This window comes from Aythya marila (assembly GCF_965140915.1).
Source record: "Aythya marila genome assembly, chromosome: 8".
Taxonomy (NCBI): domain Eukaryota; kingdom Metazoa; phylum Chordata; class Aves; order Anseriformes; family Anatidae; genus Aythya; species Aythya marila.
The window spans coordinates 6565351-6589999 of record NC_139049.1 but is presented as its reverse complement, the minus strand read 5'-3'; the positions used below and the strand labels follow the sequence as shown (position 1 = coordinate 6589999).

Here is a 24649-nt window from a genome sequence, read left to right as displayed (position 1 = left end):
ACCGATTTGTTTGCATGGTGTTTTTCTCATGGTTTTCATAAAGGCTAAAAAGTGAAAGTCAGTGTGAGCTCTGAGTTATGACGACCTTGTTCTTTCCTTTAAAAAAAAAAAATAAGTAAACAAATTCTAATAATAATACACAGAACTGTAACAAACAAGATAATTTCTCACCAGTTCTTCTCATTAAATACAAAAAAATGCAAACATGATTAATCATCTAGCAGGTGAAATGTCAGCAAGTAACACACTTTAATATCTTTGCAACTGAAACTTGGCATAACACCACAATATTAACAAATGTGAAAAGAAGGGAGTATTGTGACCTTAATATGTGTAGATTAAGTCACAAGTATTCAGCATCTAAACATGTGCTGTTAAATGTCTTAACAGAGACACTTAAAGTAGTCACACTTCTGGTTTCACTTGAGTGCTACAGAAAATATCTTTTATTAGTATTTCAGAATGTTACATTGCAATACTACCAGCAAAGGAAGGTCTCAAAAGCAACTGTGAACAGAAGAAAACTGACAAAGAACTTACACGTGTTGTTGTACAGGTATTTACAGAAGTCGTAGAAACTGGCTATCAGTTACATGATTTAGTTTCACAATGCTTGCACTTAGATACATGATTCAGAAGAACCACAAATGTTTTTAAAATTTTCAGCCAAATACAAAATTGTACATTTACAGAAGTATAAATATACCAGGATTGTATTCACACTTAAAAGCATAAAAATCTGAATAACTGAATAGACTTTATTAACCCCTGAGCAGACTTGTAAATGTCTCTAAAGAAAGCAACTAAGCAACACTGCACCTCATGTGAAATAAATGTTAGCAGATAAAAAGTGCCAATTAATTTTCATGGTAGAACCGCACTGCAAGACATTTTTGGACAAAATATTAAGGTACACTAATCTTCAGAAAAAGATATATGGGTTATGGATAATTACCATAACAGCATAATTACCTTTCCACATTTCCATCACGGCAGATAAGCACAAAACCACCGAATGACAGCATTGGTTACTACTATGAAAGTTATCACAGAAAAATGATGACTGATTCTCTTCAACGTAGTCCATTTGTAGAAAATGGTATAAGAGCCTGAACTGTTCTCACAGACTGAATCTCTCAAGATGCTGGGCCTCTTCTCTCAGAAGGAAAGATGGTAGCTATGAATACCTGGCTCAGAAGCTTTGAAATAAACAAAAAACATTTAAGTGTCAGCTCACGATTTTCTCAGCATGATTATGAGCAAGATGTGTGAGGTCCAGGCCTCCTAGAACCCAATATTAAGGAATAAATAATCTTAAAACATTTTCGTCCTTGCAGTTAGCTTTCAATGGCTTCAGCCAACAGACTAAAGGTACATGATAAACTATGTCTACAGTAAAAAGCACAAGGTAGTAGTTGACTGGCAAAGTCACTGGTTTAGCCTAATGAAGGTCCACTTGTAATGCTGCTGTCATTCTAAAAGCAAAAAGTATAGGAAACAATCCACAAAAGGCAAAAACAAAGATCTGCTCCCTATCCTTTCACCAAATCACAGCCCAGTACAAGTAGCAAAGGAACATGAGGAACATATTGAGTAACATACAGCAATAGTCTTGTAAATAGCTCAGAGTAACACAGTTAAGCCTAGGCCATAGCACGACATTAACTTCTGGAGGCAGAATGGTAAGCTAATCGAACAGGTGACATGGAAGCAGTGGAGCACAACATCCTCTCAGACTTAAATTCCAGCATCAGTGACATGAATGAATCTTGTCTGCATTTATCACTGGGAGTTTTGTTACAATTCCTGAGTACAGAGTCATCTAGATTTACAGAATACCTGTGAAGGATGTTTAGCGATGCGTGTAGATTTGGTTATGATACATCTTTGCCTCAATTTTTTACCTTGAAAGTGTGGAACTTGAACCCCATCCAGCCCTACATCTCTAATACATACATTCTAGTTTTACTTGTAGATTGCTTATCAGTGCAACTCTCCACAGCATCATGGGATAACTCGCATATTATTTAGGAAGAGCTATGCTTCTAATGCACTGTGAATTAATACTGAAAGCGATCTGAGCAAAGATAACCTCTAGCAACACCACACCTCATGAACTTACTTTAGAATGAGTTGAAGAGCATTATCACTGTTACTTCAGGCCAAGATTTTTCAATGGACTACAAAACCACTAAAGATATTTTTTGTGATATATTACTTTCCCCTCGTAGAGTTTCCCTGAATTCTTGATAGTAGTATTTTATACCCACTGTATCTTGCCAAGTGAGAGCTCCTCTGGAAACGTAGGTGGTGACTGGAGTTTATATGTGTGTTTTGGAATCCCCTTCAGTTTCGAAGCAAATTCATCTCCACCTGCTTCACTTTGTCTTCCTTCTGTCTCAGTAGTTTCATTACACAGAGGTTGAGATTTCAGATTTTGCTGCCCTTGGTCAAGTTCAAAATTCACAATAAGGGAATCAACCAGAGAGTCCAATTCATCCAAGTTCATAAATGGCATGGGTGTTCTCTGGATAGGATTGTTTGTAGAAGTAGAAGCCAAAGGAAGTGAATTGAAATAATTGTACAAACATCCAGCTATGAAACAAATCTCTCCTGCGAAGCTCCTGAGAGGGCTTGTGTTTCTGAATGACCCTATGAGAAACAAAAACTGTAAGAATTAAATGCGATATTCTGCAAAAAGAGACCAGTCTTCCCTTCCTCTTGCTATACATGTCTCCTTTAGTCTACATGTTATTAGCAAGACAGGCAATAACCCAGGTAAATACCTTGTAATGCAGAAGAAACGATCTGATAGACTTCAGCGAGGCACTGCTCCAATTCCAAATATTTCACAGCGATCTTAGTACTTCTCTTAATTTCCATATACACATAATCTTCTTCTGGTAACTGAGATTCTATTTCTTTCTGTATTAATAAAAAGCAATTTTACAAGACCCAAGTACATGACAGGAATGTTTAATAGTTAATACATTATTATGGATTTAGTCACACAAAACAGGCCACTGAAATATAGTATGAAAGTGATATTAAGTTACAGTACATAAGACAGCTCTGGAAAGAAGTGCATATCATTGAAAGAAGGAAAAGAGAAAAAAAAAAAACTGTAAATAAACTAACTCCCAAAAATGCTCTTAATGGCATTTTAAAACATCTGTCCTGCATTTTAATTCAAAATATCAATAGCTGTGTGCATAAAATATTGCAGTAGCTATTTATACCATTATTACCCTAGCATTACTGAACTTCAGGGTGTTCATAATAAACACAAATACATGAGGATAAGCTACAAGTACCTCTAGAAACACCAAGTCAAATGAAAACCAAGCATCTTTGAGGGGAAATGCAGTGGCTAGAACAGCTGCAACGTTCCAATCACAAGAATGCCACTGAGCAGGATTTGTCATCATGAAACTGTAAATATAGCAATTTCAGATCCAGGTAGTTTCAGATTTGTTTTGTTAAGTGCATCCATCACATTTAAAACCCAGCTTCAAAGCCCACATTAGGTGAAACATTTCCCTTACCTTTCTGCAAGAAGATATGTTATGTTCAAGGAACCTGGCTAATGCCACAGCATCATCCCTTATTCGATTTTGAATCTACAAAAGAATTTTTAATTATATTGCACACTTCATTCAAGGCACAGTGAAAGTACGTGAATCTTTTAGAAGCATAACAATGAACACCAGCATGCTGACGAGGAAAACATTCAAAAGCAAGAGTAAAGTTTCTGCAAGATGACATGCATTTTTCAAATAAAATTATTAACAATGTTGTCTACCTGTTCACATATCTGCAAGACTTCATATAACCCCCTTAACACAGGAGGGTCAAATGAGCAAAAGTAAGTGCTCACTAAAGAAAGGTTCTCCTGTAATTTTTATATCGCTGCCATTCTAAGTGGCAGGGGTAAGCTCTTAGCTAATACCTTTGTGTTCTCTTTGCAATTTCGCACTAGCTGTAGACATTACCTAAAACATTAGCTCAGCCAACAACAAGCATGTACAGGATCCCTGCTGGTAGATAAGAATCTGCTGCAAGTGAACAGAAATATTGATAAAGCAGACTGCTTGATTCTTTTTGCTAGAAACATGAAATGTTTTGGAGTTAAGTAGACAGGAATATGAAAGATATGGGACAGTTTCACTGCTACCTGTAGGATTAAGAAACAGTGAAAATCTGAGTAAAAAGAAATTTTTGCTTTCCTTGCAACTAGCAGTTTATCACTCTTTTCCAACTGATATGAACCATTTAGTCCAGATCATTTATTATCTATTTTTGAACAGAAATAAATTCTTCAGAAATATGTATCATATCTAACCCAACTCGCTATTCAGACTTTCTTACTGGCCACAGCCCTGCAAGTTTATCAGCTTTGACAGAAAAATAAAAAACAGAAATCCATGGCACAAGACAGGATTGCTCAGATACAGGTACACTGCCACCATTGCTCATGACTGTACAAAAAATGTTAAAAGATAACACTGAACTATTTCAATATTTAGACATCACATTGTTTGGGACTAGGAGCAAAAGAACCATATGTGAAAATAAAGTCTACAAAAAAAAAGTCTTTTAAACTTCATCATCTTCTCAACAATAACGGTGTAGGAAATAGAGGTGTTTGCTATTATCATTATAAAATAGCAATTAACTTTTAGGATCATAAGACATTACTAAGTGTTTTTTTGTTTGTTTGTTTTATACAAAACAACTTAAGAACGGTATACAGAATAAAAAATGGCATCTTCACCATTTTGTCCAGTGGCATCTTTGTGAAAGTTTTTTGTATTCTCCCTCTTCCTCATGATTACACTATGAAATTCTATTCAACGTGTCCCCAAAGTGCCCTTCAATTCAGAAATTACTCTGAATTAAATACATTTAAATGTTCAGATTACATATGGGTGAAAGGCTAAACACTGGAAAAAAAAAATCTGCACGACTGGTATCACCCATCTCAAACTTCTGTTCAACTGTAATAGCATGCCACACAATCTTTCTAGAAAGAACAGATGAAAAATAAAAAACATGATCAAGTGTCTCTAAAAATGTATCAGTTGTTTATAATCTTCTTGAAATCTCACCTCATTTTGTGGATGTTGTTTCAATAGTTCTTTCTGCACCATTCTTGCTTTTTCCTGTACTGTATCCGTAAGAAAGTCCAGCCCCAAACCTACTCCATCATAAACAGCAAGTACAAAGTCCTTTTAAAATAAAGGTTCAAAACATAACGATTAAAGGAGTTGATTAGGCCTAGAAGCTAAAATAGATTTTCCATAATGGACTAAAAACAATTTGGGGCTGTGGGGTACGAATTGTTCAGCGCTGGCCTATTCAGACACATGTGATTCTCAGATCACAGTGGCTCAGCACTCTAACCTCCTTTTCCCCAATTTTCTTCAGATTTCTAAAAATAGGGTGTGGTATTCAGCCAGATTATTCATATAAATATTGAATTCTATTGAAGTAGGTATACTTGTGCAATCTCTGCAGAGATGCAACCCTAAAAGCACAGCATTTCTTCTTGCTTGTAGGTGAAAGTTATACAAACTTAAAAGTTTGAGATTTTTGTTTCATTGTTTTTTATTTCAAAAACATTCAGGGCATTAACACATTTTTATATTAACACATTTTTTCCTCCAGAGGAAAAAAAAAAGTAGTATTAGATAAACTGAAAACACTTAATTGATCAAATTGTTTTATATAACCATTATAATTATGACCTTGTTTACTTGAAAAAAAAGTGAATGTCAACATGTAAATTACTTCATTATTTAGTGCTGTATCCTAGGATACAGAAGCACAAAGAATACAAAGGAAAAAAACAAAGATATCATTTGGAATAAACGTTATGTTTTCATGCTCAAGTATTTTTGATACTCATCTACAAAGTCATTATTTCTAACAAACATTTTTTCACCTGTAGACCAGTTGCAGGAATGTCGTTCTCTTCAAAAATGGAAATATCAGTTCTTGTGAATACTGCCAAGTGTCCTATGCATTTAATTGTTTGTTTTACTGCTTCGTTCACTTTGCTCTGTGCTTCTGTTACCATTGAGGAAATATCTGAAGAACATCCCTTAGAAACAAAAGCGTTACCATTCACTGAAACTAGCAAGTATCACTGGTCTAACAGCACAAGACTTCTACGATGCAAGAGTTTGCACTGCATGATAGTTTAGTATGTTTTCAGCTTTCTATCTTCCCACTTCTAATGACTTATCTACTACATCTAGAAGAGAAACCAATGCAGCCATAAAGAAAAATGGTATCATTATACTACACAATTAAAATAGAATTACTCTTCACAAGGCTGTACCAGGAATAACATTTACCAGTGACTGGTTTTATAAATCCATAAACAGTAGCACTTTCCAGAATACAAACTAGCAATCACTCTTGTCACTGCATATTTTATTTTCCCCTTTTACCTTCATGGAAAACAAGAGGGCTAAGTGGCATTCCTATCATCACTTTGAAGGATTTGCTCAATTGTCAGATAAAACTGGTATATGAATTACAGATACTTTTTAGGATACCTGCGTGACTCAGAGAAATACGGGTATGATCCAATTAATAGTAGCTAAAGTAATTCTAATTTTATAGTTAAAAACACAAACAAAAAAAATAAAAACACCACCCCATCCACCCACAACAAAAGCAATGCATCACATTGATTCTGTGCCATCCTTGGGACGTAGAACCTACCAGATCAGGACTGACAGCATACTGACAAGCTTTTGCTGTTGTCAGGGCCTAGACACAGAAGTCTACATCACACTGAACTCGCAAAAAAAAAAAAAAATAGTACCAGTTTAGCTGATACAAACATACCCTTTGCTATTCATTTTCCGTAGGTCTGTCCATTTGTTGTTTTATATGCTGGATATTTAACTGTGTTTAGCCCATCTGTAGTCTATATTATTTTAATGCACAGAACTTCTCTACACGCAGCAGCTGAATTATATTTTCTTCCAAAATATATACTTTACCTGCAACAGTAACTGTAAATAGCCTCCCAGGTTCTTTACTTCCTGTTTCAATTCTTCATCAGTCTTCACAGAGCTAGGGCACTTTTGCACATGGGTAAGCCAAACCTTGACTAGAACCACAAGCTGGCCAAACACAGAAGTAATTTTGATGCTGTAGGACTGAGCAGCATGATCAGTAGAGAAAACTAAAAAAGAAATAGGAGATCTATCAGCAGGTCTGCTCTGCAAATAAAAGTAGTAATATTTATTCTCTCCCTCAGCAAACAGATGAATGCTTATAAGTCCGAAAGACAAAACAAGACGTTTAATAATGTTTACTTCGATAGTTATGAAAGTGAGACTTACAATTTTTTTGACATTCTTCATCTTGCTGTTCATAGGCTTTTGAAATGGCAGAAACTCCAGAGAAAATGGTAAACAAATTCCTTAGGAGATGATCTGCTATGCTCTTTCTCCCTTCATGATTCTGTTCCAGTAAATCTAAAGCTGAACTTACAGATTCTTTGCAAATTCCAGGAAGAAGTGATTCAGAGAAGTTTGGGCATATGCTGGATTTACTCTGTGAACCTGTAAGGTGAAAAAGTAAAATACATTGGCAAGAAACTCTTCACAAGAATAAGCAGTCAGAAAATCCATATAATGACTATTTTGTATTTTGTAATTCTACATAGTTTTTAGATTCAGTTAGTACAAAGAAATTCCCCAGTGAAATTCTTTAACATTAATCCATCTTTTTCAATAATGGAACGAACCTACAGAGACACAGAAAATAAACCTCGGCCAATATAAAGTAACTCCATAAAAACATTTGGAAGCCTGAGGCATCTAGTTTTTCACCAAAAAAAAAAAAAAAAAAAAAAAGAGATAAAACCTGACAAAGAGCTAGGGGAAACCTTAGCAGTTAAATGAATAGCAACAACTCAAGCACAGTCTCCAAATGATTGTATCAGGATTCAGCCTCAGGCAATTTGTTACATGAATTATCCTCATCTCCAGTAAAACTGCTTAGTTAAGGATGGGGTAATGTTTTAAGTAAAACTCTTTCAACAGGGCTGAGAGTGATGGTTAGGAAGTTTTCACTCTAAAAAAACAATCAGAGAAACCAAAAAAAGATCTACTGTTAACAGCTTGATATTATCAGCTTGAATACATTACAAACAAGACATTTTCCAGTTTGTTCTCTGGCCCACACTTTTTTACATATGTTTTTAAAAATAAGTATTAGAAGTACATGTGTTTTATACAGATAGTATTTTCATCAAGTTCTCAGTATGAAATGAAAGGTGATCTACCTGTATATCAATAAATACCTGAAATATAGGAAGTTTGTGTATCATGGGTTGGTTGCAATTGTATACCAGACAAACATCTAGAAATTCTCTTGTTCTTCATTAAACTTCTACTTCTAGAAAGGATGAGAGAAGTAAAACATAAAAGACAAAAAACCAACCTCTCCCCTAGTGCCCACTGAAGACGCAATGAATATTAACAACCACCAGACAAAAAATATTTATATGTACTTTTTATAATATATTCTTTTTATATTAAAAGTTGTATATGTACTCTTTTCGATCTTGTTTGTTGGACAGACTAAATTGCTTCTGTAAAGCCAAATGGGAAGTTTTTTTTTCTTGGTAAAACAGATACATTCCACGAAGCTCTCCACCATCAGACAAGCCAAAAACTTCTTTAGGCTGGCTCTGGTTGCTTACTTAGTCCCTGGCACCCAAGGCCAGTTCTTGATAAGAGAGCAATTTGAGAAGCCTCAGCCAACCTTTAAGTTGTGAAACAGCTGGAAGGAGGCTCAGAAGGAACTCCGCCACTCATTTTGGGAGCTGTGTTTAAGCTGAGCCCTTGGTACTGCCTGACTTGTTTTAACTGTGCTTTAACTTTCCTCACTCCTCACAAATGGTTACACAACTTTTCACTTAATTTATAAGTTTGGCACTATAAAAAGGTAGAAGAAGAATTCGTAAATAAAAAGTTATATGAGTGGCAGAAAAGCACGTTTACATAATTATACAAATTAACTTCTGCTTTCTTTCAAGCATAGCTGAAGGAGCTACAAATTATCACCTTCTCCTGGAAAGAGAGGAAACTGAGGCATCCGAAAGGTCAGGTTCCCACTCATCAGCAGGGTCATAAAACACATCAGCAGCTTTATTGTTATCATTACTCTGGAAAACAAAGAAAACAGAGGAGGAGTGTTAAGCAGAAATAGAGTGACAATGAAGCATACAACCCGTAGATGAAGTCAACATTTTGACTGTACAATAGCAGATTCAATGTTTTTCTTTTTGTTAGGATAGATGTAGTCTAGAAGATAATGGACTGCAAGCTACGTTGAGATGCAATTGCTAAAAATAAATAATTTAAATATATATATATAAAAAAAACTATAAATAAATAAATAATTGATTAAAAATAAATAAATACAATGTTTAGCAAAGACAACCAACTATCTGGCATCTGAGATATAGGAATACCAAGTTTAGAAAAAAATACAGTTTTTCAGAGCTCTCATATGCCTTCTGAGTAATAAAGGAGCACACGTTTAAAAAATAAAAATAAAATTAAGAACACATTGAAAAAAAAAAAAAACACCAATCTTCCCATCCTATATGATTATTGTATTCTCTTTGAGAAAACACTACAAATTATTAGTGTTTTTTCCTCAGTTCTTACTGACCTCATAGAGTTCCTTCATTGCTGCTAGTTTGCATTCAAATTTCTCCAGGCTCCAGAAAGTTGCTATTCCCAGTTTGATATTACGAACCTGCACTTGAATAGAAGATACTGTTCCTGTTTTATCATCAACTTTGTCGTGCCTAAGAATTTGAGAAAGTTTAAAAAATAATGACAACTAAGTATAAAAACACTAATTCATGTTTCAAAAATAAAATATTTGCAGGAAGGATCAAATAAAGAAGTTGATAACAAGCCCAGTAATCCAAGCCTGGGACATCAAATTTCTCACAACACACAAACATTAAGTATCAGCCACTAAACTTATTTTTATGAAAAACAAAAAAGGAATCTCTGTAATCAGAGAAAGAAGTCAGTACTAGCATACAAATTCCTGGTTCTCAAGAAACTCAGAACTAAATATATGCTACAGAACCCTACTGGCAGAGTTCTTGTTCTCCTGCTAAGAACACCTGGCCATTATAGGGATCAACTTCTAGAACGCTCTCTTCAGCTATGACTGACAAGTAACACAGCACAGCAAGAGATCTATAGAGTACAATGGATTTGAATTCTTGCTATCTGCTGTTTGCATGTTCTGAGGTTTTTACTGGGTGTTTTAGGACTGCTTTAATAAGCAAAACAAAGCATGATGGACAGAGATATCATGAGATTCACCTCCAAAGCACATATGATCCAAAATGAATTGTCTAATGTAAACATTTAAAGTCTTAATAAAAAAAACACTTCAAACCAACATTGCTAAGCTACACACTACACTAAACCTAGTTGAGAAAAGTGAAATGTCATGTTCAGTTTAACAAAAAGCTGTTACAAGAAAAACAAACAGTACAGTGCACTTCCAGCATCCCCACCATAATTGTATAAATCCACTCAGATACTCACCTGCAGAAAACAGTGTTTTTCCCTAGTTCATTACTAATGGTGTTGGCCTCTTTGATCATCACAGATAACTTCAAAGAATTCCAGTTAAGAGGAACTAATAAAGAATATAGGACATATTGATTAAACTGATCAAACACTTTGCAACAGCTAAACGTTTAAAAAAAAAATCAAATAGAGTTTAGCTATTAGTAGCTCTCTCAATAGCTTGGGAGGGGAAAAAAAGGAAAAAAGAAAAAAGGCCTTCCCAGCCAATATGTGTTCTTTTTTGAAGTGTTATCAAGGGGATTTCAGAAATAGAGACATAACACTAGATACTACGTAGCACGCTACTAAGAGGTAGGAAACTAAACAGAAACAATTGTTAGTCTAGTTTCCCCAGTGAGTTAAAATCTTAACTAGTTCAGCCAGACAGAGGAAGGGCTTTTAAGTAATAGGGGAAAATGCAGACTGCATGTATATCTGCCAAACCACCCTGACTTTTGATTAGAACAGATCTCTTCGCACTGTCTGATAAACATCGCTTAAGAAGGTAAAGGATCATAGGAACCATAAGGCTCTCATTGTTCCAGACTGTTAGAGAAGTGTTAGAGGAAGAAAAAAAAAGGGTCCACAGCCACTAAATCCAAGTCCACTAAGCAAGAAGTCAGCATTGCTCCTGCAATGTTATGTACACACGTACTAGTCGTAGTTTTATTCCCACTTCCACGGTTCTTCTGAAGGGTTTGTATTTCTTCAGCAATCTTCTGTTTCTCAGCTTCCAGAGCTTGAAGTATCTTTGCATGATGAATACTATGATCTTCCAGAGCCTGAGAAAGAGGAAAAAAAAAAAAACAAAGAAGCCTATCACACTCAATGGTGTTTACTTATGTGAAATAGTTTTGTTGCTGTCATTTTAAGGACTATTAGAGCAGAATGAAACTTATCTTCCTGATCTGCCATCAGTATGAAGCCCTTCATGTTTAAACTTAAAATTTTCTTGTTTTACTTACATATTCAAATTCTTAAAAGAAATATTAAAATGAAAAGGATGTAACATTAAAAAAATGAGATAGAATTTATTGCAGAAGTCAGATATATGAATACCAGCCAAAAAACATTACCACCACATTAATTGTTAGAGTCGTACCTTTTGGCGTACGAGCAAAATGGTTCATGTGACATAAACTAGTACTGACCTTGTTATTTCTTATCTCCAAAGCATATGCAATAGCATACTCGGAAGGTAAGCAATCTAGTTACTTGTGAAAAACCCACACAGAAGAAAAATACTCAGAAAAAGACTCCCCCAAGCCACTGTGTCATCCCTCCCCTTCTGCCCAAAAACCAAACATTTCATGTGGTGCAATGATTTATTTAAAAGACCAGGTTTATCACCTAAAAAGTTTCAGGTTTGTTTTGTTTGTTTTTAAATACCTGCTTGGTAGCTAAGGTCTCCACTTCCAAACGCTTCTTGTTGAAGTGTAATTCTAGCTCAAGAGTTTGCTTTGCCTTCTCTAGCTCCTGTATTTTAGTTGCAGCTTTTTGGTTTTTCAGTTCTTGCATTTGCTTCTTACGAGATTCTTCTCTCTAACATAATAAAGGACAGACAAAAGGAGGTATACTACTTGTACAGCATTTCTGATCCACCCTGTAAGCAGATATTAAGGTTTATTTTTACTTCAATACGTTGAGAATATGCAGCTCCTGTGGACTACTCAAGCCCACTGCCAGCAATGAAAGGTTATACGAATGAAAGCAATGAAAGCTTCACAAGCATCACATTATGCCATCTATAGCACATTTAAGAAATAAAGTACTCCATCTTTATTATTGTTTTGCCATGATGCACAATTATATACAGAATAATAGTCTTGTAAATATTTTACATTATATAACAAATGAGCATGCAAACTTAGCAGAAAAAAAACATGTTCACTAAAACACTAAAATTGTAGTAATTTACACAGAAGAAAATCTGTATGCAAAAAATCACAAGTTACATCCTTATCAAATTCACACTGGATTAATATTTTAATTTCTAACTAATCCTATAAACCAAAATCACTAAAATAATTCTGAAGGGGATATCTACTTTACAACTTCTTGTGTTAGCAACAGTGACTTTATTTATGTATATATGTTTAATAACTCCCTAAGACAATGTTACGATATGCAAGAAAAAAAAAAGAACAATAACCACCACATAAAACACAACCAATAAATCCCCACATACCACTGCTTCTGTTTCATTACCTTCTGACTTACTGTACTTTACTGCTATGTTTTATACAATGATGCTAAGGCAACTTACCACCTCTGCTTCCAGTGATTTTATTTTGCTTTCATAAGCTTCTTTTTGTGATGTCAGTTCTTGCTGAACCATCTCTTTTGCTATTTGGACACTTTGCATCATTTCTTCCTTGGCTTTGAGTCGTGCCTCTTCAATTTCTGATTCAAGCCTACAAATGGAAATATCATACACATAAAATGCTGGCTTTAATCTCTTAAAACTTGCATACGGATTATATTCTCATTCACTTCTATCATAACAGGAAGAGTTACTCTACAGCCTCCAAACTTAACAGTGAAAATGTATTTCACAACTTTTATTTTTTACGTAGGTATTTTTGATTTCATAGGGGAAACAGACAGGTGAAAAAGAAAAAAATCCTAGTATTTCACCCTCTACTTGATTTCCAAATTTATTGTATTATCTATATGTTGCAAAATTAAAAAATGTAATAGAAACTTGCTAAATCACACTAAGATGAAGTATATTTTAAGTCAATGAGACTCACACTTATTAACTCCCAGGAAAGAAGCAACTACGAATAACACTGCACTACCTCAAATTCTCCACTACCACAGACAACCAAGGTCATAACTTTGGTCTCTCGTCTCCTTTCGTAGCATGTTTGCTTTTCAGCTTTGTGCCATTCTCTGAAACATCAGAAGTCAATTTCTGACTCATTATGTGCCTGGGGAGAAATGCAACTAAGGAGATAAACTACTCTGTGGACCTCTGTAGCTTAGTGTTTCTTAAATGGTGGTCTGTTTTCTTGACAAGTGAACTGCATTGTAGTGATCACTTCATATTATTTATATATATATATAATATACACACACACATTCACTTCAGCTAAGTCTGGGACTTACATTTCCATTATAGAATGAATTAAAAATAAGCATTGTTTTCCAGCTTTCATGTACAGTGAAATAATTAACGATCTTAAGTTTCTTAGTAAAGTTATTGCATAGTTGCATTAACAACTGTGAATTTATTCTTCGAATAAAAAGATACAATGCTTACTGAGTTTTCTGTGCAATAAGCAGCTCGTTCTTTGCAAATTCAAAATCTTTAGGACCATCATGCAAAAGTGTAGTCCCACAAGATGGCCTTTTAACTTTCTGAACCTCTACTGGATGATTAAACCTGAAATAATGGTCTCCCCCAAGGATCACTCGATCACCCTACAGGAGAAAAAAAAAAAAAGGTTCGTTCTTTAACTTCTATATTTATAGGCTTGAAACAGAGAAGGTAGGAGTAGAAATTGAAGGGGAACACAGAAGTATTTAAAGGTTTCAGAGCCCTCTTAGAAAACCTTTAGTCTGAAATTGTAACATTAATACAGCTACAAAATCCACATATGCTTATATTCTTCTTTTACCAAGTCAATTACTTACATGATGCAGAACTGTCGGGTCTAAAATGCATTTCCCATTTACATATGTCTTTGCTTCTCTCCGTGGAATAATACTCACTTGGCCAAGGTTATTTTTTATAACACTGAAAACAAGAAACATTTGTGGTATCAGTAGCTTATGTTAATTGTAAGCGATGTTTCTTAATGTATAAAAATCATGCTGTACATAGTGTGCTGTTATCCTTTTTCTACGTGTAGAGTGTCTTCTTCCTGTTTAGTTACATTATACATAACTCCTGAGTGACCTGTATGTTGGAAGAGAATCTGTACTTAAATTTAAGAACCTTCTACTAAAAAAAATCATTATGATACCCTGTCATCTGAGCATTTCTTTGATAAAGCATAATTTCTCAACATATCCAGGTCTTTCCTATTTTCAGTAATTGATTCGTTAAACTTCCTCCAGCATTCTGTCTAGGATTCATAGCACAGGATGCACTTCAAACATTTCAGAAAGCTGGCCAAGTTGTTCTCTAGTTTCAGTTTTAATTGAAAATTGTAAAGGCATTTCACTATTACATTAAGTTGAATGGGAGAGTTATAGACAGCACCATTTGATCACGTCCTTCTCCAGAATTTCTACATGAACAGAAGATTTCACTCCACTAACAAAATATACTAAGAAGTTAAACTACCTTGGTTAACAGATTTCTAGGGAGAAATAGAAGGAAGTTACCTTAGTCACTGAAGAATACAAAAATTATCCTTCAATAATATCTTCCCTAGTTAGAAAACCATATTTTGTTAGAAGGAAGAGCGACTCCAAAAGTAGGAGAAAGGCCAGAGCAGGAGATACTTCTGATCTAAGTATAAGAAAAACAAAATCAAAGAATACTACGTACCAATGGTCATCAGCAATTAGCACTCCAGAAAGCTGGATATCATGTTTTGAATTCGGTGTATACCTTCCAACTGTAGTTTCTCCTTCTTTAATCATATACAACAGCACCTCAGAAAGCTGGGGATCTTCACTGAGATTAACAAGGTTTGGTAAGTGATTGTCCATTTTGAATGCAATTCCTGCTTTCTAGATAAAAGAGATACCAGCAAAAAAGACAATTTACTCTGTGTATCCAAATATCTATATTAATCTGTTAAAAGAACAGCATTCATGAAACCAAATCTTTGAACTACTCTAATTCTTCTGCAAGAATCACCGGTGTTGTTTTTTTCTGTCCTAGTTCCTATGTAAAGCGAAGGAACAAGTGGAAGAAAGAAAACATACCTGCAATTCCTTTATATCTTCTAATTTCCTCTTTTCTGCTTGCTCAAGTTTTTCTTTCCAGGCCCTTAATATATTAAGGGGAAAAATAACTTAACACTGTCTTAGGAGCAAAATTAAACCATATAGATTTTCCCACTTGCTTTTTTAAAATATGTTATTGACTGTCCCACCTTTGCATTTCTGCTGTGTCCCTCTCCTGTTGATGCAATTTCATCCTCAGAGATGTTATTTCCTGCAAATAACGCCTGTATTTTTCAGGATCAGTGTTCTGAGCACTTTTCTGTGCCTTCAGTTTTTCAATTTCAGCTTTCAATTCTATATTAGACAAACCAAAAACACAGTACATACACACACAAATCACAGATAAAATAGTATTTAGACATTTCAGTACAATATTAGAAAATTTATCCTTGTATCTAATTAAAAGCAAAACATCTTTCCCTGTTAGAGGTTCTCAACTGTTGCCCAAGATACTGTCTTTGGAAAGAAAAAAAATAAAAATATAAACACAACTCACAAAGACAAATAGAATTACAAAGAAGATATCCTGTTAGACTAGTTGCAGGATTATACATGAAAACCAGAGAGGAAAGATTTTTGTATTTAAAAATCACAAAGCACCTGATTAGTGTGTTATTAAGAAAAACTGAACACAAATAATACTCAGCAGTAAGCATCATTGGGGCATACCAGAGTATTATTTATGAATTAAATCAATTTTTAAAAAGTTAATGAAAGAGCAAAACTGTCTCAAAGATGACAGTGTGTGTAACTTATAAAAATCTTGACTAGCAAACATTAGAGGAGTAAATAAACCAGTGGTCAGTCAGCACAATTATTAGTAATAATCTTTCTTACGAGTAATAAGTTAAAATCAGACAGAAATGAAAAAAAAGCTATTAAATGCTGCAGATGTCAACCTCACCTCTGATTAACTTGGCATTCACATCTTCATTTACTTTAGCAATGTTGATAATTGAACAAGCTTGTTTTGCATAGCGAAGAGTGCTGAGAGTTTCTTCTGTGCTGCTGGCAGCTGGACTTATTGTGGCAATCATAGCCGTTTGTGAATTTCCACCAAGACTTTCCTTCAATAACCTTCATTTGAGCAGAAATCAGAAGTTAGTTTTCTCCCTCCCAGCACCGAAATCAAAGTTAAATCTGAACAGAATAAATACAAAATACCTAGGGTCTTGCAACTTTGAGAGTAGTGGGAGAGCGATTGACAGCTACTTATAGTACAAACCAAGGTCCTGTTTGTTCTTTATCTGATTTATTCTTCCCTCTATGTGTCACCTTGAAATGCGAGTTTCAGATTTCTAAGCAGAAAGACTATTTGTACTGGGTGCAGAAACATGGGAATTGCTCTAACAGCAAGCCATACTCTGTCCTTACCTGAATGTCACAGCGAAATTAGCACTAGGATGTGGAAGTAACTTTTGTGCTAAGCCACCTAAAAGCATCTGTCTTAGTTCAAATCACTTCAACCTGTTGCTAGCAAACCCATCACCAGTAACACAAGAAGCATTACAAAACCAAAGTTTTTGATGCAAGATGACATAACAAGCAAGTAGTTGAAAAACAAATGATACATGATGCAAAAGAGCTGTAACATTCGTTCCATGGTAAGACAGACAAGGAACAATACTAAAGTGAGGGTGGTATCAGCCAAGCATAGTAACACACTTCTTTGTGAAGCATATGGAGGAAAAGAGGTGATGAACATACTAGACCCCAAATCAGAGATGGAATAATTCCATCTACCCTGCCTCTCCTATCACCCTACTTCTGCAGCAGGGGTCTAGGGGTGGGCTGCACAGCAGTCAAGGGGGAAATGGCTCCTGTGCAGAAGGGGAACCCACAACCTGCAAAGGCCTTTACTTCTATATAAAAGGCCTCTACTTCTGTATAAAAAATTCTGGAGCATACATACCAAGTAAGGACAGATTCCCGGTAAGGAATGAAAGTTTTCTTTCCATTTTGAGACTGCTTTGAGAGTGCAGAAATAACCCTTCCAAGGGTTAGGAGTGATTTATTAATACTCACACCCTCCTACACAAAGCAAAAATAAGAATAATTATAATACAATTGTATTTACTTGTGTGATGTTAATGACTGTTGATTAACGATGTTAATTGTGCTTATTCAATGCATAGTACAGATGTGCCATATTAAATGTCACCAATTAAAAAACAAGATAGTGCAAGAATATCCTAGATCTTCACTTGGAAATAACAGAGACCCCAGTCTTAAAGAGTCTTGAGAACCATCAAATCATTTCAGTCAGGCAGACTGAAAGAAAGGATCTTACTAGAACTGTTTACTAAATCCCAAGAAAAGGGGCAAGCCTCAACTCTGTGTACAGCATCTGAGACTTAAATGCAAAGTCAGCTGCTCATGCGTGCAGTTCACACTCCTTCCTTTCAGATGATCACCAGGCCTGCACGGCACAGGGAGTGTCATGCCCAAGAGCCCTGGTATGTGAGGATATTTGGGAGTTGAAGTTTAAGGGTATTCTATGGAGTCTGTCTTTCCCTGCTCCACACATTTCCAATTGTGGTTTACCTTCAGCCTTTCTCCAGTGGTCTGAGCTGTAGAGCAGCATTCACTGCCTGCTAAATCAATTAGATTTATGTGACTGGTAAGACTACGGTCACGTTGCTCTTCATCCACAGATCCTACCTGAAAAAAGTAGAGAAGCTTGCACTTGAATCAAAATAAAAAGCCTGAGGACAAACAAAAAAAACAACAAACTTTTCACTTAAAAAATACATAAATAAAAATCGACATTTCAATTTACTTTTTGCAAGGACACCTTTGTGTACATTTCTGAAAGGTGTCTAAACCTATACCATTAATCATAGCATTAAGTGTTTGCAGTTGAATAACTATATAAGCATGAACTGCACAAAACCAGATACACTTAAATCCATAGTTTGCTGCTGAAGTTTGACTATTGCCTCTGGCCATTACCCACAGAAATCAGTAGGCTGTCACTGCCTTACATTAATGAAGATCAGTTAAATAGTCAGTGGAAAAGTCTCAAGGCTAATTCTGATTGAGAGAAGTAGTAATCCAGGGGTGAGAACGGTGAAGGGGAGGATGACAGACTAGGTAATTGGGCTGAAAAATGAGAACAGCCAAGAACAAGCAAACAAGTTATTTGTAAATAGAGAAAACTGACAGTGTGTAGACTACTGAGGAGCTCTACTTCTGTTTTCAGGATTATCTTACAATGTCAGGTTTTGTCTCTTACACATCTGTAAGAGAAACAAAAAAATGTAGTGCCCATATTCCGGAGACAAATAGGTGAGAGATATCCTGAACTACTTGAAACTATTCCTAGATCTGCCAGTCTAGGAGTATTTATATTACTTCTATAAATATACGTAGAACAGAAAGAACAGAATGTAATCATCAAAGCACATAAAATGAAACATGTTGGCTGCAGAGAAAGACGTTAAAAATTCACTGGCCTTTATTCACCTCATTCAAGTATACTCTGCCAATTCTCTAGGCATCACACAATTTTCTACTATGCAAGTTGAACAGATAATTAAAACACATGCAGCAATACCTTGGTTTGTGTCATGACAAGGGTGAAGACAGAATGAGATCTAGAACTCTTGTCATTCATTACCGTAGCAGCTGTCGCTCTCTGCTTATTCCCTAGTTCAAGCCAACTCTGTAAGAGATAAGCCAGAACATGAAACCAAAATGTAATTTGACTAATCAACTGCAGTTTAAAATGTTTGCAAATGAAGTTATTAACACAAATGACAACTCTATAAGGGAGAAATCAAAACCTGAGTTTAAGAGGTAACCACTTAAAGAGAGTGACACATGCCTGTACGCATCTACTCAGCTCCACAACATAGGACTAGTGCTCTTTATACTTTAGCATCATCAAGTGAAACATCACAGAATATTGGGCAACCTGTAAAGTGTGTTTTGTTTTGTTTTTATTCCTTTCCATGGAATAGTTTTCAGCAGCAACAGAAGCAGCAAGGAGATATATAACCAAATAAATCTTACCTGGATATCAGAGTAAGAACTGACAACATTCCTACAGAGGGGGAGAAAAAAAACAAGTTTGTATTCGGACTGTTTTTTTCTGTAGTTTCCCAGTCACATGAGCTTTGAAACACTTCCTGACTTACAGACAAAATACAAATATACCATGAAAACTCTTGTTGTCTTTAGACTTCCATTTGTTTCTAAACCTACTAAAATAATTCCAATTATACTAAGGCCAGTGGAAATACAGCAGGTCAAACTCGGGTACGTGTTTCTGCAAAACTGCATGAAACTAAGATTTTCCTTAATTCACTCGTGAGTTAACAGGCTTTCACAGAGCATCAAGATAACAGCACGCTGTTTCAGGATTATGCCATAGATCTATTAAAAACACAGAATGCTCAAGATCAGAAGAGGCCTCTGGAGATCATCTGGTCCAGTCCCCCTGCTCAGGGAACGATACCAAAAGCAGGTTGCCCATGACCATGTCCAAGCAGCTTTTGAAGCTCTCCAATGCCATTCTGAAGATCTCTACAGCCTCTCTGTGCAACCTATTTCAGTGCTCCATCATCCCCACAGTAAAGGGAGTGCTTCCTGATGTAATTAGGATTTCCTGAGAATAGTTAAGACTTACACTGTTAGGTCCTCCACATACGGTCCTAACACCGGGTGTTCTCTTACACGGAGCTGGTAAGAACAGTTAAAAAAGAAAACGACTGTTAGGATCAGTAGCAAACAGGCATCCCAGAAAATAAAAAATACACAGATATTTTTCAAAGTGAACTGACATTTCAGTAGGACCAAGAACTGAGGAGAGAGATTTTAGTGGATGAAATGCAGTTTTAATGCATTATCCATATATTTATATTATATTAATATGTTAATAATATTAATCTGAATTATGTATGTTATATCAATATAATCTGAAGATGTCCTAGATAAATAATATTCTATAGGTCTTTCTCATAAAGGCTGACAATATCTTCTTCACTTTGCAGATATGAGATGTTAACAATTTTTAGAGATTCAACCGAATCATTTTGCTTCTATTTCAGCAAGATTTTTTGCTTAGCATTTCTGAAGTGCCACACATTTTGCTTGAAGTCCTAAGACTTGTTTTTTTTTAACCTGGAATTCCACCAGCAATTTAAAGTACTTAGATAACAAAACAATGATCACTTGCCATCTGTGTATTTTTATTTACAGAATAAATGCCACTATTTTGAGATTGTGTATATACTTGTTTCTGTGTGCAACTTACTGGTTGTTTCTTCTGTCTGTTTTCAGCTTTGAAGACAAGCAAATCATGAATTTTCTCATTGTAAACTTCAAAATAGCTCATTTCAAGGTGATACAAGACCTAATAATAACAAAAAGAAATACTTATACAGCCCAAGAAACATTTCATCATTCTTTCTGTTTTGGAAGTTTACCAGATCCTTCTATTCAATAGGATTCTCTAAGATTACTATTACTATACCAATCAACGTGGGGAGAAACAGAAAGAAAAAACACTTTAAATCATTCTGGAAAGGATCATCATACACACACACAAAAGCTATTCTCAGAACAGAAAAGGAAACAAAACATTATTTACAACTCAAATTTTAAGCCTCAAGAATTAAGGCGGGCTTTGCTTAATTTTTATTTAAGTAGTTTCAGCAATACTCAACTAGGAAAACAGAATTAGAATACTATTCAAGCGTATTTCACATCAACGTGACAATGTTTTAAGATTAATTCATATGCTTTGAATTCTATTCTATCATGCCCTTAATTCTTCTGTACGTTATTGTCACTCAGGAAGCAAACAATGTTGGCTTGGACTAGCTAGAGAATCCTGTTAATCAGATGTGCTATCAAAAATAAGATTTCAATCAGCAATAAAATGCAGGCATTAGCAGTAAGTGGATCAGCACTAAGGTATAAAGAGAAGGAACGAAACAGTTATCAAGATACTGAAACGCACCAGTCTCCTCATAATTCAACAGAAGCTCGAACGTATAAACATACTACCTGTTGTTTGTCCATTTGACTGAAGAGATCTTCACAGAGTCTTGGAATTATCCCTCGGTCTTCATCAAACCCCATCATCCTGTAGTTACAAAAAACATGAGTTCAGTTTTCTCTCTCTTTATAGCTAGTTTTAATATTAATTGTAAAGCTAAAGTTAAAACATCACAAGTTTATTTAAGTAACAGAAACAACTAGTTACAGAAATAAACCTCATCTAAGTTGGCATGTGTTTAAGCAGGAGAGTGGACATGATGATATCTGAGGTCTTTTATAATTTCCATTTCACCCCTTGATAGGTAGAAAAGCCAAGGCAAAGAGAAACCCTAGAGTAAGTGAAGATGAGTAAATTGTACTATAAACATGAAACCTATAAATGTTTCATATCCTAAAATGTATGTATACCCTATTCTCTGCATCCTGTCATCCTGTCAGTGTATAAAAACGTATAAAAACATTTTAACACAACTTAATAACTATTAAATTTATTACATACAATCTCTTCTCATAACTTCACACTGCATAATAATTGGTGCCTACAATATTTTAACAATTATTTTTAGGAACTTACGTGTATGATTTTCCAGAACCAGTTTGCCCATAAGCAAAAAGACAAGCGTTATATCCCTCAAAAGCTCTTTCTAGGAGTGGCAGTGCCAAAGTTTTATAAATCATTGCTTGGCTTGCAAAATTAGGATGACACTTGTCAAAAGACCAGAAAGAGAAGTCATAACTGAAGGTGTAAACTTGGTTTGTGCTTGGATTTCGTACAGCTGTCTCTGAGCCACTCATGGAGACTACAGGAAGTGAGTTTTCATTTTTCTCTCTGAACAGAAGGAAAAAACATAATTAAAAAAAAAAAAAAAAAAGGCATAAGCTACATTCTTTAAGTTAGTAATTTCAATCAATCACCTTATGAAAATAAAAAGTTGGGTAATCATTGTTTAAAAACAGACCTGTCTGATGAACATAAAAAACATTCAAGCTCAAGTACTTTAGCTAATTTAAAGCATAGTCCCAAACTACCATGAAATGAATTCCTCTTAAAATCTTCACCTTGATGTTGAAATACTTGCTAATTTTGAAGTATATATTATTTGGCTAATGAAAAACAAACAATTCAGAAAATAAAACAGAAATGTACATACACTAAAGAAGGCATTATGTAGCATCAGAAACAAGTCCAAGATACAAACCTGTTACTGAAAGGCCGTACACGCACAGCTACAGTCACTTTGCTGTTTTCTACTTTGAAAATATCTTCCTCAGTGCTATTGTTCTCTGTAAGCGTTTCTACTTTCTCTTTTGCACTTCTACTCACAGGAGGACAACTAGAAACACCGGTTTTCTTTTTTGACACCAACGGAGGATGAAGTGGTCGTTTATTTAAAGCTGACAGAGATGACCGATCCTGAAATGTGCTGTTCTTTGGTGTAAGCTTAAATCCTTCTGTTGAACCTTTTGTTGGTATCCTTGGCCTTTCTAAACTGTTATGCTTTATCATTAAGTGTTGTAACCTTTGCTTTTCCTCTAGCTTATTTACATCACCTTTTTCATTCAGTTGCTCTCCTGATATCCTATTAATGTTCTTTGAGGTAACTAATTGCTCTGACATATGAGCTTCATTTTGAAGTTTTGAGTCAGCAGTGCTTGTCTTACATTTTACAGGTGTGCACTTGTCATTTTCAACATTGCCAAACAAGTCCTTGCTGTTCAGGTTAAAATGCATCTTCGTATTTGACTGACCCTCAGCTAATTTACAGCTTGGATTACCATGCCGAGTATCATTATTATTAATATTTGGTCGAAGCGCAGTCTTGTAATTTCTTTCTGCAGCAAAGTCATTATTTTCTATTCCAGGCACAGCATTCCAATTAATTTTACTCTTCTCCACAGAGCCAGTCCTCACACGCCTCTGTAGAGTACATCTTTTGCCTGTTTGTGTATTTTCTATGCTCTGTCTTATTTTGTTATCCGATTGTTCACTACTGGACACCAAGTTTTTGCTTACTCTTGTTCTCCTCTGAAGCGTTAATCTGTCCTGAGGTTTCAATGTAACTGATGCGTCGTTTGCATTATTACAGGCTGATATCACATAGGTGCTATTTACTTCCTCAATCCTATTCTGAGATGATGAAAGAAGACCATCTTTTTCTTTTCCTGACATCTGTGATGTCAGTTGCTGCCCATACATTTTGCTGCTGGTAAGAGCACTTCGTGAAGAAATCCTCTGAGAAGTGGTAGTACATTGTGTCTCTGAGGGATTTCTTGCAGGAACCTTGTAGACAGGCATTTTGTCTTCAAGCAAGTTAACATTAGGATTATAACCGATACAACAGCTTTCCTAGAAGATTGTATCTCGTTGCTTCTTCTCGCTGAACCTGGATAAACAAAGCAAAAATTGTATGCTTTTGACAGACATGAGGTGTATTTCAGGGCATAAAGAGCTCCTTACATATTCTGCAGTAAATATATGTTCCCAAACATTAACAATTAGTGTCCCCATCTCACCTCCAGCACTTAAAAATAGAAAAGAAGCCATCCTATACTTGAATGACAATCTCTACCCACAGTAGGCTATTTGATTCCAATTATTGAATTCTCTGATTCGCTTCAGAAACATCATGAAGCAGCACCATTTAATACGAAGGACAATCTAATTATTTAGTAACAAAGATGACCACAGACATTTGTTCCTAATGATTTCCAACGGTTCCCAAGTAAAGCGAATTCAAGTTCATGCCTCCATTCACTCAGAACTACGCACACTGACGGTGCTTGACAACTAACAAACAACAACAGAATAAAAACATTATTAACGAGGGCTAGGAAAGCTGCAAACACAGAGAACAGATTTTTTTTTTCAGGATTCTTTCATATAAAAGCCAGTGTCAAAATAAGGCAGTTAATAAAGACACCTAATAGAATACGTTTGGAACTTATTTTGGATCACCACATTACATATACGCATAGCTAAAGCGACAAATAACTAACTTAACAGATTGAAGAAAAATTGTGAAGAGAGTATGGATACAACTTTCCACATTTTTAAACGTGGAAAAGATGCGAAACAACCCGTATAGAAAAACACCCTCTCACTGCTG

At 35.3% G+C, this 24649-nt stretch overlaps 1 protein-coding gene across 1 annotated transcript; it reads right to left on the bottom strand.

The window, feature by feature from the left end:
- Nucleotides 1-1159: 1159 nt before the first annotated feature.
- On the bottom strand, nucleotides 1160-23838 carry KIF14 (kinesin family member 14; the record flags this gene model as incomplete). The annotated part of the gene is made up of 30 exons (XM_082765724.1): nucleotides 1160-1199; nucleotides 2271-2652; nucleotides 2787-2925; nucleotides 3546-3620; nucleotides 5109-5228; nucleotides 5945-6103; nucleotides 7017-7201; nucleotides 7362-7583; nucleotides 8327-8421; nucleotides 9093-9193; nucleotides 9706-9844; nucleotides 10608-10701; nucleotides 11287-11413; nucleotides 12021-12173; nucleotides 12898-13045; nucleotides 13897-14057; nucleotides 14271-14373; nucleotides 15133-15317; nucleotides 15516-15579; nucleotides 15686-15830; nucleotides 16441-16613; nucleotides 17449-17567; nucleotides 18081-18197; nucleotides 19093-19200; nucleotides 19551-19581; nucleotides 20167-20219; nucleotides 20794-20892; nucleotides 21549-21627; nucleotides 22117-22371; nucleotides 22742-23838. The coding sequence occupies 30 exons, from the start codon at nucleotides 23836-23838 to the stop codon at nucleotides 1193-1195; spliced, it is 4935 nt and encodes a 1644-aa protein (XP_082621850.1). The 3' UTR covers nucleotides 1160-1192.
- Between the last annotated feature and the right edge of the window lie 811 nt (nucleotides 23839-24649).